The following is a 13,604-nucleotide window of genomic DNA, read 5'->3' as shown; positions in this document are numbered from 1 at the left end:
CAGCTATAAACATCAGGATGCATGTACACCTTCGAACCTGTATTTTTGTAGCCTCTGGGTAAATATCTAGTGGTGCGATTGCTGGGGCGTAGCGTAGTTTATTTTTAACTTTCTGAGCAACCTCCAAACTGTTTCCCACAGTGGCTGCGCCAGTTTGCATTCCCACCAGCAATACAAGAGGTTTCCCCTTTCTCTGCATCCTCGCCGACACCTATTGTTTCTTATGCTGTTAATTTTAGCCGTTCTGACAGGTGCACAAAATCTTTAATAAAATCTATGCTAAAGATCTGAGCCAATCTGATGTTGGCTTTGCCTTTGGGGGAATGCAATGAAGTGTGAAGTGTTGATTCCACACGACATGAAGGGTGAGGAGAAAATGCTGTCCACGGCACCCTGGTTTGCGTGAGTGGGTTAAGGTTTCAAGAAAGTAAAATGTTTGGAATAGGAAATTAGGTACATGTGGTAAGTTATTCAACAGAAATCATTTGACATAGAGAAAGAGCCAAATGAGGATTGCAAAGCATGTCCTTATCACTGCCGCAGGAATTGGCGCCTTGTTGCCTAAGCTGAATCAAATGTTGACAGTTCTTCAGGCATTTCTACTGCAATATTGGAATTGAACACATTGGCCAAATAAAGTTGAAATAAAAAAAAAAAAAAGAATTGATGCCTAACTTGGAAGGATGTCTGTCTGGGAGTTCAAACTGCCAAAAGATATCCTCCAGAAGTGCCTGGAAGGCTGGGCATAGAGTGAGCTCTGATAGGAGAGCCAGTGCTGGGTATTAGAAAGGAAGGCCAGCCCTACAGTCTCCCCCTCCACCACCATCTCCTCACCCCCACTAGTGTGCGGAAGGCAATGGGGGTGGGTAGATATAACGCCATCCACCTTGAAAGAAACTGGGATAGGCCCGGAGGTATTACTTTCCTACTGCTGTTATGGCAAATTACCACAAACTTAATGGCTTAAACAATAAAAATGTATTATCTTACAGTTCTGAAGGTCAGAGGTTTCACTGGGCTAAAATCAAGGTGTCAGCAGGGCTGCATTCCTTCTGGAGTCACCAAAGGAAAATCAGTTCCCCTGACCTTTTTCTGCTTCTGTAAGGGGCCTGCATTCCTTGGCTCCGGGTCCCTTCCCCCATCTTCCAATCTCTCTTTGACTCTGGCCCTCCTGCCTCCCTCTTATAAAGACTCTTGTATTGGAACCATCTAGATAATGCAGGATAATCTTGCTGTTTCCAGCTCCTTATCTCAATCATACCAGCAAAGCCTCCTTTGCCAGGTAAGGTCACATGTTTCAGGTTCCAGGAATTAGGATGTGCATGGATTTGAGGAACCACTATACTGTCTACCAAACCAGTTACCTACCTACTCACACCAGCCTGAGACACTTGATTTGGGATTATTTGGTATGTAGCAATGGATAACTGGAACAGAATGATCAATCCCAACTCAGCTCCTCCTGGCCGATGCAAACTTCAGTGATAAATCCTATCCCACTGAAATTCTTGTCATGCAGAGGGTGGTAGGGTCAGGCTCAAGACAACCTGATGGGTCAGGGCTACCGTAAGCTCCTTTAGAGAACTCTTACCAGTGACTGATTACCTGTCTCTCTTTCTCCATGACCCCTATTTCAAAATGAGAAAAATACCAGGGATGAATTCCCAGATAAGCATGTTTTCCATAATTGCTATTATATTATTAATTCTGCCAAGAGATGCATCAAGTTGGCATTAAATTGGCTGCTAACTTCAATGTGGTTGGTTATATATTGGCTTTCATACATGCTTTCACTTTCCTGTGTTACATTCCAGCTCCGCATCACCCTGCTCAAAATCTTTTCCATTGTTTTGCAAAATTCTTGTCAGCCAAGTGCTACGGATTCCCTTATTTTGTTTTCTGCTGAACTTCTCTGCTCCTCATCACGGAAGGAACCTATAAGCATCATTTAAGAGTTTTGCTCTGATCTTTTCACAAACACCTGCTTTATCAGGTACATATGCTTCCCATCTGTTCTGATTTCTTGCTACTGCTTTAACAACTTTATAAAATACCTTAGGTGGTTTCTGAGTCCTACAAATGAACTTATTTCTGGAATTTCTTTGGGACAAAAGGATTTAAAACTGAATATAATAAAGGAAGACTCTGTACATCTCGGTGACTGACGGGGTGGGAAAAAGGAGGGAAAGGCAGAGGGAGAAACAAATCCATGAAAGCTCAAAGCTCTGAAATTCAACAGACAAGGGGAAGAACTGAAAGAAGGGGCGCAAGCTTAGACTTGCTGATAACAACTTTGGTTTCCGACATGTAGACTTGGTGATGATGATAAGATGACAGAATGGAAATAGTAAGGCTGGATGTAAAGAATTTGCACATCCGTGGTGAGAATAAGAGTGAAAGTATGTGATTTATTTGAACAGTCAAATTTCCCTCCGGTGGAAATATATGAGAAGAGAGTACTGAGTCATGGCTTAGAAAAAGCTTTAGAAGGGCACCTTGAGTGGCTCAGTCGGTTGAGTGTCAGACTCTTGATTTCAGCTCAGGTCATGATCTTGGGTTGTGGGATCAAGCCCCACATCTGGCCTTGCACTCAGCATGGAATCTTCTTGGGATTCTCTTTCTTCTTCTTCCTCTGCCCCTCCCCCTGTTCACATTCTCGTGCTCTCTCTCTCTCTCAAATAAATAAATAAATCTTTTTAAAAATTTCATTAAAGTGGTGCCTGGGTGACTCAGTCGGTTGAGTGTCCGACTCTTGATTTCTGCTCAGGTCATGATCTTGGGTCCTAAGTTCAAGCCCTGCATGGGGCTTTGTGCTCAGCGGGAGTCTGCTTGGGATTCTCCCACTCTCTCTCCTCTGCCCCTCCCCCACTCACACATGCAAGCACACTCTCTCTCCCTCTCTGAATACATAGATAAAATCTTAAAAAAAAAAAAAAAGAGCTTTAGAAGCCAAGTTGAAGATGTATGAATGGGCATCCTCTGCACTGTAAATTCTTCACTCTTTCATTCATTCATCCATGTTTCATTTATTCTCACACTTGCATATCTTCATTTATTCATTGAGCTTCCTATACACCAGACACCAGGCCCATAGCAAGTAGTGTGCACATTAGGTGATAACTAAAGTAAAATCTCCTGAATGAGCTGCTCCAAGTTGAGAACAAAGAGAGAAAAGAGAAACACTGGGGCACCTGGGTGGCTCAGTTGGTTAAGTGTCTGCCTTCGGCTCAGGTCATGATCCTGGGGTCCTGGGACCAAGATCTGCATGATGCTCCCTGCTCAGCAGGGAGCCCACTTCTCTCTCTCCCCCTGCAGCTCTCCTGCTTGTGCTCTCTCTCTCTGTCAAATAAATAAATAAAATCTTAAAAAGAGAGAGAGAGAAAAACTTTCTTGTCAATGTGTCAAAAAGCAGGCAATGATCAGTTATTTCAGTAAATATTTGTTGAATGAGTGAGGCAAGGAACATGGGAGACTTGTTCAGAAGTACCAGGCTGTGCCAGGGCACTGAGAAAGGTGAGGTTTCCACAGATGTAAAAATTTGAAGGTGGTGTTCTGGAGAAAGATAAGGGTGAAATATTGCAGATGTGTTTTCCCAGGATTTGTTTGCTTCCACAGGTAGCAAGAAATTGGAAATACTTTAGGATATGGAATACTTCCTCATACAATTTAAAATATAATACTCATTGCTCTTTACCACCTTAGACTTCTCTCTCCCCACCCTCTTTCTCCTCTTCCCTCCCTCTTTTTCTTCCTTCCTCACTTCCTTCCTCCTCAGGCCGACCAACAACTTAGTAACACACACACACACACACACACACACACACACACTCACATAGCAGCTAAGTTCAAGGAAGTTGCTGAGTGAAAGCCAGGAAAGGAAATATGGTGGACAATGATAATTGCCTAGTTAATACAAAGAACATCCCCTCAAAAAACAGTGAAACAAAATAAAATAACTATTGGATGCCTCATTAAAAAAAGAAAATATTCTTTGGACCCAACTGATCAAACAGAAAAGAGCGGTGTTCTATTCAAAGGCAGGATCCTGGAGTCCAAGCCCCACCCCCTTGGCTTCCCTTTCACCCGTGCAGCAGCCTGAAAGACAGCTCCATGGACATTCCCAAAGCCAAGTCAGGATCTGAGGAACCCCAGCTGGAAAATAAAACCTGTCCTAGAAGAAAGGATGTGATATGGCATACATGGGCATTGCTTATGGAAAGGAGGTTGTTAAACCCTGGACTAAGTTGTTGACTGTTCTTTGAAATGGAAAAAGATGAGTCATCAAATGTCACACCCGACTCAACTGTCTTGAGATTGCAAAATGACGGGAAGGATCTTGGGGAAAGCTCTCGTGGGCAGCCAACTGAGACTGGGAGCTCTGTCAGTGCCAACAGCGGAGACACTTGCCTACTCATCTCACAGGAAACAACAGTGCACCCAGTTCAAAGAGGGTTGAAAACAGATTACTGGTAACTCTATGTGGGATTTCCTGTCCAAATCTATGACGTTTATGTCCTATGAAGATATGTAGAACCCTAAAGCCCCAGTAATGGATAGATGAGTTAAGAGGTAATAGTTTGTACATGAAAGGATTTGAAAGGCAAGGTTTTATTGTATTAAGATCAACGGTAAACATACGATTTGACTAATCTTGACCCAGCCCTGCAGGAGTGTGTCCTGCTTTCTTGTTTGGCCCACAAAGAATGCGACCAGCCACGTCTTGCACAACAGGCATCGCGCAACCTTGTGGGAAAAGGCCAACTCACCTGCCATGCTGCTGATGTTCACCAGCCTGCCCTTGGATTTCCTAAGAAGAGGCAAAAATGCCTTCGTGACCTCCACAGCCCCGAAGAAGTTCACAGCCATGCATTTTTTGTACTCAGTCATGGGAATGAGCTCCCCGTCGGCTGGTAAGCCAATGATCCCAGCGTTGTTGACCACAGCCCACAGTCCTGAGGACAGAAAGGAACGGCTTTGATGTCCAGTGATGCTGAAGAGCAGGAGGATTTTTAACACTTGAAGCTCTGGAGTCTAAAGGGCCCCTTTGAGATTTAGGATCTAGGCAGATTACTCAAACTCTTGGACCCTAATCGCCTTGAATACCTAAAACTACCTACTCCGGGGGGTTGTGTGGGGAGTAAATTTGAAATATTAAGCGATGGGTTTTGGGAGGTATTTTCTCTTCCTTAAAGCACTTTCCTAGGTACAGCTAGATATATGCGCTCTCTGGGACCAGATGACACAGCAAGGGGGAGGTTAATAAGAGCCTATATCATGTTTCTCCCTCAAAGGACTGTGTAGAGACAGTCTAATATCTTTAGGACCACGCAGGATGATATACAAGCCTTATTCCTAGGCTAGAAAAGATCACCTAATCCAGGGAAACAGGAAAACTAGAGAGGTGCCAAGAACTAAGATTGCAGAGTCCCTGAGCCCTAGTCCCTTCCCCAACCAGCCTACTCCTGTTGATTGCATCGGAATCACCAGGAAGGCTTGTGCAAACGGATTGCTGGGCCCCACCTTCAGAGAATCTTATTTAGGGTGTTTGGGATAGGGCCTGAGAATCTACATTTCTACCAGGTTCCCAGGTGATGTTGATGCCACAGGTCTGGACCGCACTTGGAGAACCTCTGTCCCCAAGTAGTGGTTTTCACCTTGACTGCTCATTAGAACCACCTGGGGGCTTTTTAACACCCACCCCCACCCCCCAGTGCCCAGCCACATCCCAGCCAATTAGATCAGAAATCCTGGGGTAGGGGAGAGAAGGGACCTTGACATGGAATTTAAAATTTCCCAGGTGATTCCAATGCAGAAGCAAGCTTGGGAACCATGGCCCTAACAGGCGGGGAAAGAGGTAATACAAGAACTCCAGATCTTTTTCAGGGGGCAGGACCTGTAGCAAAGGTGAGTGACCTGGGTCCTCTTTACCCGACAGAGGTGACAAAATCTGGGGTATGTTTAGTTAGGCAGACCTGAAGCAGATTCTCTGAGTTCCCTGAGCCTCAGCATGGTTTAGAATAATGATTCTCAAGATGTGGTCCAGAACCAGCAGGATCAAATGGGAACTTAGAAATGCAAATTCCAGGGGTGCCTGGGCAGCTCAGTCAGTGAAGCATCTGACTCTTGGTTTCGGCTCAGGTTATGAGCTCAGGGTCCTGAGATGGAGCCCTGCTTTGGGTTCTGTGCTGGGTGTGGAGCCTGCTTAAGATTCTCTCTCTCCCTCTCCCTCTCCCCTCCCCCTCCCTCTTGCATGTGTGCACTCTCTCTCTTTCTTTCTCTCTCTTTCTCAAAAAAAGATGCAAGTTCTAGAACCCCGCTTCAGACCTGTTGAATCAGAAACTGGTGATCAGAAATTGTTGTTGAGTCTCAGCATCTGTGACAGAACATGACCGCTCTGGTGGGAGAGCCTGTGGTATGTACCGAAGCCGAACGAGCCTCAGTGCTAACAGAGACACAAATGGCAGGAGGTCCAGCCTTTGATGGCATCAAGGAGGTAGGTGGCAGCCAAATTGCACAGGGACTGGACAGAGCATTGGACATCTTCGCAGGGGCAGCAGGAGGCATTGATAATCTGTGGTGAAATGTCTCATCCCCAGGAATTTAGATACTGCCCTGGGGGAATGAGGTGAAGCTCACACTGGAATGGTTTTTGCCACATGGCAGAAAGATGGCTCAAAATAGAAACAAAGTTGAGGTGTAGAAAATAAAATTACATTTCTCACGCACCTGAGCTGGAGGTCTGACTTTTACACACAGTAATGACTGGGAGCATGAAGTGAGAGAATGCCAACCTCGTAGTAAGAGCTCAACAGCTATTAGGAGGATGGTGGTGGGAGCAGAGGACGCCTGCACTAGCCCCTCCAGGTGATGGTTTTAATTCGCTCAGCCTGATGCACACCTTTGACAGGCAACAAGCAGGCAGCGGCTTGAGGATGCCCTAGAATGGGGGTGAGCAAACTTTTTCTAGGAAAGGCCAGATAGTGAGTATTTTAGTTGCAGGCACTGCTGTTTCAACTCTGCCATTCTAGTGGAGGAACAGCCACAGACTTCATCTGTAAATGAATGAAAATGGGAGCAGGGCTCCAAGAAAACTTGATTTATGGACACTGACATTTGAATTCCATTTAATTTTTACTTGTTAAAATAATATTCCTCTTCTGATTGTTTTAACCATTTAAAAATGTAAAAACTGGGGCGCCTGGGTGGCTCAGTCGGTTGAGCGTACCACTCCGGATTTCAGCGCAGGTGGAGATCTCAGGGTCATGAGATCGAGCCCCATGTCAGGCTTCCCCAGGGCGTGGAGTCTGCTTAGGACTCTCTCTCTCTCCCTCCCCCTTTGCCCCCCTTCCCCAGTCCTCACCACCTGCTGGCACTCTCTCTCTCAAAAGAAAAAATAATAATAATAATATAAATGAAAATAAAAATGTAACATGAGAGAGCTTGGTGGGGATGGAACAGTTCTGTGTTTTGATTGTGGTGCTTTTGCACAAAGCTATACACACACACACACACACACACACTTGTATATATAGCTGGCAAAATCTAAGTGAGCTCCGTGGATTATACCAATGCCAGTTTCCTGGTTTTGGTATTGTACCCTAGTTATGCAAGATGTTAACATTGAGGGAGACTTGGCAAAGCATGCAAAGAAACTCTCTGTACATTTATTAGCAACTCCCTGTGAATCTACAGTTCTTTCTAAATAAAATGTTAAAATAATAATAATCAACCAGATCCATAGTTTGCCAACCCCTGCCATAGAATTTTAAGCTGGCCCATAAGCTCATCATACCTGCTGGGCTTATTAAGTTTAAAAATAATATTAATTATTAAAAATGGGTTAATACTTATATAATAATATGCTGCATAGAAACGCAGGGCAGGGCCAGATTTTGTCATTCATCAACAGGTCCCAGAGGGTTCTTCAGGAAACATCCTTCTCAGTGATTTTCAACTTGTTTCCCAGCTTCCCTTTCTCTTTGGCTTGAGAGGCTGAGGTTAAGAGACTCTCAAGGAAAGCAGGTAGACGGTGTATTGGCAGTTCTGTCTCACAAGAGGATTGCTCTCCAGAATTCTGGCCACGAGACAGTGTGGACTCACTCCCTGGAAATTATACTCACCAGACCCCTTCATCCCTGGACGCTGGCATGGTATTTCCATATCTAGAACCCATTGCTTTATCATTCAATATGGAATATGGTCAATGCTGCCCCTCTGGGCCTCACTAGAGGGGCCTGTATCAAACACCAACTTGAGTAAGACACCATGAAGTCACATTCATAAGAGAGACGAGCATGAAGCCAACAAGGGAGAAAGCAGAGCTAAGAAACAGAGACTGAACCCTGATGACCTTGCTTAAGGATCCAGACATGCCTGAAGCCAACTGGTCTTTTCAATTAAGCATATACATTCCTTTATGCGTGAGCAATTTCGAATTGGGTCCTGTCACTGGCATCTGAAAGAATCCTAATGGAAACATGGATCTGGTTCTCAAGGAACCTAGTGGTGAGGAATGGGAGATAGACAGATATTTATAATAATGCAGTAATACAGGTGTATGCAGGGCCAAACAAGTGAGTGTCCAGAAGAGGAAGGGAATGACGTAACCTGGATCACCAGGAAGGTCACGCAAGAGATGTAGTGTTTGAGCCAGGTCTCCTATGGGAGTAGAGTCTGCAGTTGGAGAAAGGCAAGAGTCTTAGAAAAACAGAATAGAGACAAGAGGGAAATTTGGGTAAGGGGAAGCTGGATGTGCAATGATGTGGCACATTTAGCACATTCTATTCTGGAAACCAATCAGAATTTACTGAGTAGACCATTAGGTATTGCAAATTAAGGGTTTGGCCAGAGCTGTTATCCTGAAAGCCCTCAAATCCTTGTGAAGATGTTTGATTTTATTTGGTGGCAGATAGAGAACCACTGAACCATTCAGTGAGAGAAAGCAAAACACCTACCACAGGCCTGGCTCATGGGAGGAACCCAAGATATGGAGGCCCTGTATGTCCAAGGGTTTTTAGGAGATGGGCAACATTGTAAAAGTGCACACTATAAAGATTACTGTCCATTGGAAAGTAATGGGAAAGGAAAGCTATTGAGGGGGTGCGGGTGGAAGGTGAAGGCCTGCACTAAGCCATAGCAGCCTGGCGATGACAGAAAGGGACTGGGATGATAAAGGTCTAGGAGATAGAACTGAAGGACTCAGGACCAATAGGATTCAGTGATTGAGGGTAAGCTGCAGGTCTCAGGGACCCCCAGGCTGCTGGCCTGGATGACAGACTAGATGGCAGTACCAGCGTCTGAGCTGTGGGATATAGCAGGGTTAAGCTCATTTCCAGACCAGCAACAGGGGAAAAGATAATGAGGTCAGGTTTTGACAAACTGAGGTGGGATGCCTGGAAGACAATTTTACATGCATAGAAGTCCAGATGTTGAGAAGAGGGCTAGGTTGGTAATACAGATTTGGAAGCGACTGGCATACATCTCACTGTTTCTCAACTATGGCAGAATATCCGCATCACCTAGGGAGCTCCCAAATATACTGAGGCCTGGACCCCCAAATAGGATCTTCTTTACAGCTGACATTCCTAGCAAAAGGAGAGCAATAGTAGCAGCCCCCTTATTGCAGGATCAGCTGAGTCCTTGCATGTAGACACTGATTTAATTGGTTGGGGGAGGGCGCCCAGGCTGGGTGGGCATCATGGGTGTGCCCCTGTGCAGCCACATAGGGCCCTGTGCTTCTGAAAGGCCTCATGCTTGTTTTGATTTTCTGCTAGCATCATCTTAAAGTCTTAATCATTTTTTAAAACAAGGGGCCCCACATAATTTTCAGCTGGGTCCTCCAAGTTATGTAGGCCCTCTTGGGCCCAAGCATGGGTATTTTTAGACATTCCCCGGGTGATTCTAATGTGCAGCTGTGTTGAGAGTTCCTAGCACTGAGAGAGAACAGCTTAGCCCAGGTAATGTGGAGTGGGAAGTTTGGGGATGGAGCCCTTGGAAACATTCACAACTATGGGAGGAATGGAGGAAAGGGTTCATGCAGGAAAAGCAGAAAAATGATCAGAGAACTAGGGAGGCAGTGTAGGGGACTGAGACCCCAAAGTTAAGACAAGGGAAGGTAATGAACACATTTTAATATTGCTGAGAGGTAAAGAGCTTGGTGTTCAGGATGATATTTATTAGCTCGGCCAGTCCAGTTAGCCAATATGGGATTGAAGGTGAAGAAGTAAAAACAGGGCAGTGGGGTTCCAAAGAGCTTGACTACAAAGGAAGGGGAAGAAAAGCAACTGTGGCTAAAGGAAGACAGTGATTGTTAAACTTTTTTTTTTTTTAAGTCTGATGTTAATATTAGTGGGAGGAAAGCAATGAGGGGTGCGGGCGTGAGGGTAAGTAACGGGAGAGTGACCAAGCAGATGTTGGACGAATGGGTTAAAAATTCTTCAAGTTCTTTGAGGATGGGCCATTCCTGACTCACGCATACCACCTTTATGTCTGCAAGAGGCTCTGGCATGTGATAGGGCCCGGTACAGGTGTCCTCAAGGTGTGGTCGGCAGCCAGAATGGACTAGAGGGGAGCGGTAAGGAGAGGCTGGAACCAGTGTCGGTCATTTGTGAGGAGCATGGGGGCAGTTGAGGGCTTGGACAGGTGAAGGCAGTACCTCTGTTCTGCACCTTTTCCACCACTTTGCTGTGGGCGTCTTTTATCTGCTGCGGGTCAGTGATGTCCATCTGGAGCACAGAGAGGTGCTTGGAGCAGGTCCTGCGCAATTCCTCTGCTCCTGATCCCTTTTCATCCAGAACTCCCACAAATACTGTGAAGCCGAGCTCATCCAGATATTTGGACACAGCATGGCCAAATCCGGAATCGCCACCTGCAAGGGGTTAAGGCAATACAAAGTGGGTTCAAACCCAAGTGGCAGGAGAAATTAATAAAGAAAACACTGCATACGGTGTATGATTCTCCAGGTTTTCTGGAGAGGGTGGGACTTGAGGAAGTTTCTTTATCTGCTAAGTGGGAAAATGGGCAGAGAAGCCCATTTTATACATATTTCTCTGTATAAAAAGAAGAAAAGTAAGGTAGAATTTGGAATGGTGGCATAAGTAGAAGGAGAATTGCTGACGGAGGGATGGTCTAGGACTGGTTGGTGGCCAAAGACCTAAGGAGGAGGGAGAACGAAGACATCTACTGGAGATTTTTCTATTAATCTCTGTTGTGTCATATTTTTTTTTAAAGATTTTATTTTTATTTATTCGACAGAGATAGAGACAGCCAGCGAGAGAGGGAACACAAGCAGGGGGAGTGGGAGAGGAAGAAGCAGGCTCATAGCGGAAGAGCCCGATGTGGGGCTCGATCCCTGAACGCTGGGATCACGCCCTGAGCCGAAGGCAGACGCTTAACCGCTGTGCCACCCAGGCGCCCCTGTTGTGTCATATTTGATGTAACCTCCATCACTCCATAAAATCTTCAGTGAGTCATTCATTACAAATCAGTACTTTGGAGTTGGTTTGGGGTTTTAGGAATCTAACAAAATGCCGGGTCCTGCTTCAGAGTGGACACAAGTCAACACCAAAAGGCTTCCGAGTTCCTTCTAGGTTATGAAAGTTGGTGGCTCGTACCTACCTGCACGTCTCATCTCCTCAGACCTTTCCCCCTCACGATGGCCTTCTCCCAAACCATTGAGCAGACATCGACCTTAGAAGCTTGCAACAGAAACCAGAAGCAAGCCCTAAATGTATTGCTTTGCGTAAATAAGTGGATGACATAATATGTAAAATATCTCTCAAAATTTGAGATGGGAGTTTACCCAACCCAGTCTGCAGGATATTATGGACCCTGGACAAGTCATTTTACGCCCACAAGTGCAAAAAATAGATATCTGAAATTCTGAATGAAGGCAACATGGACCTAAAAATCACCCATTGAGTCATAGCAGAATAAACACGTAACAGTTGATGTGTCCCTAGAAACCGTCTTCACATTGGCTGTGTCATGTGGTCTCTACCGTAAACCTTGAGGGGTCTCTCTTATCAGCAGTCAGGGGCTATAGTCAGGCATCTACCTGAGAATTGGAATATATAGGAAATCAGAGAGCACACTGACAATCAACTCAAGGATCAATACGTAAGTGATCAGAAAAGTCATCTGACTTCCAAGCTAGCAAGACCTGCTTGTAAGCTCAATGGAAGTGTTACTGTCCCTAAGAGGAGGATGATTACCATCAGAAGGCAAAAGGACAAACTCAACACCAAAAATCAAACAGTCTGGTTTAAAAATGGGCAGAGGCACTGAATAGACATTTTCCCAAAGAAGACATCCAAATGGCCAACAGACACATGAGAAGATGCTCGCCATCACTCATCACCAGGGAAATGCAAGTCAAAACCACAATGAGATATCACCTTACATCAGTTAAAATGCCTAAAATCAAAATGACAAGAAATAGCAAGTGTTGGTGAGGATGTGGAGGAAGAGGAACATGCATGCACCGTTGATGGGAATGCAAATTGGTGCAGCCACTGTGGAAACAATATAGAGGTTCCTCAAAAGATTAAAAATAGAAATGCCATAGATGCAATAACTCCACTATTGGGTATTTACCCAAAGAAAACAAAAACACTAATTTGAAAAGATATACACATCCCTATGTTTATTGCAGCATTGTTTATAATGGTCAAGAAATGGAAGCAACCTGAATGTCCATTAATAGATGAATAGATAAAGAAAATATGTTACACACACACACAGAGGAATAATGACACAACCATAAAAAAGAATGAGGTCATGCCATTTGAGACCACATGGATGGACCTAGAGGGTTCTATGCTAAGTCAAAGAAGTCAGACTAAGAAAGACCAAGACCAAATGGTTCCACTCATAACTGAAATCTAGAAAAACAATGAGTAAACCAACAAAAAGCAGAATCAGACCTATTAATACAGAGACCAAACTGATGGTTGTCGACAGGGGGGTGGTTGGACAAAATGGGTGGTGCTGACTTCTAGTTAGGAAATTAATAAGTCATGGGGATAAAAGCACAGCATAAAGAATGCAGTTAGTGATATTTGTAACAGGACAAATGGGAGCTAAACTTGTGGTGAACATAATATAATGTATAAACTTGCCATATCACTAAGTTGTGCACTAAGGTAACATTGTGTGAACTATACTCAAATAATAAATAAATAAACAAACAAATAAAACAAAAGGATAGAGAAACAGGCATTCACACGCACTGCTGATAAATGTAAAGGACTGAAATCTATGACCATTTTCAATGTGCATATCTTTTGCCCCAAAGAGTCTCACTCTCTGTCCCAGAGAACAAACATATATTCAGAGACACATAAGCGATGTTCTTTACAGCACTGTATATGACAGCAAAAGAAGGGACTAGCCTACATGTCCATGAATAGGAAAATGATGACATAAATTACGGTCCCTATAATGGAATATGACGTAGCAATTTTTAAAAAAGGGGAAGAACTATATAAACTAGCATGGATATCGCTCCACAATATCTTGTTAAGCAAAATAAGTTACAGTATAGCACTTGTTATATAGAATCCAACTTAGACCCTCCAAAAAGGGAGGGAGCTAATTCTCTACCT

General features: G+C 44.4%; 1 protein-coding gene across 2 annotated transcripts in view; it reads right to left on the bottom strand.

Annotated features, from left to right (window-relative positions):
- HSD17B2 (hydroxysteroid 17-beta dehydrogenase 2) overlaps positions 1 to 13,604 on the bottom strand; it is a 76,754-nt gene that overhangs the window by 23,011 nt on the left and 40,139 nt on the right. For both annotated transcript variants that reach the window (XM_087870642.1, XM_045796087.2), the window contains exons 2-3: positions 10,655 to 10,867; positions 4,767 to 4,952 (exon numbers count right to left, since the gene is read on the bottom strand). In XM_087870642.1, coding sequence (XP_087726768.1) covers positions 4,767 to 4,952; positions 10,655 to 10,867 — 399 coding nt within the window. The remainder of the gene's footprint in view (positions 1 to 4,766; positions 4,953 to 10,654; positions 10,868 to 13,604) is intronic.

Source organism: Ursus americanus, chromosome 21 (assembly GCF_024610735.1).
Source record: "Ursus americanus isolate L20-20 chromosome 21, mUrsAme1.1.p, whole genome shotgun sequence".
Lineage (NCBI taxonomy): Eukaryota > Metazoa > Chordata > Mammalia > Carnivora > Ursidae > Ursus > Ursus americanus.
The sequence above is the reverse complement of the archived record's forward strand: the minus strand, read 5'-3'. Positions and strand labels throughout refer to the sequence as shown.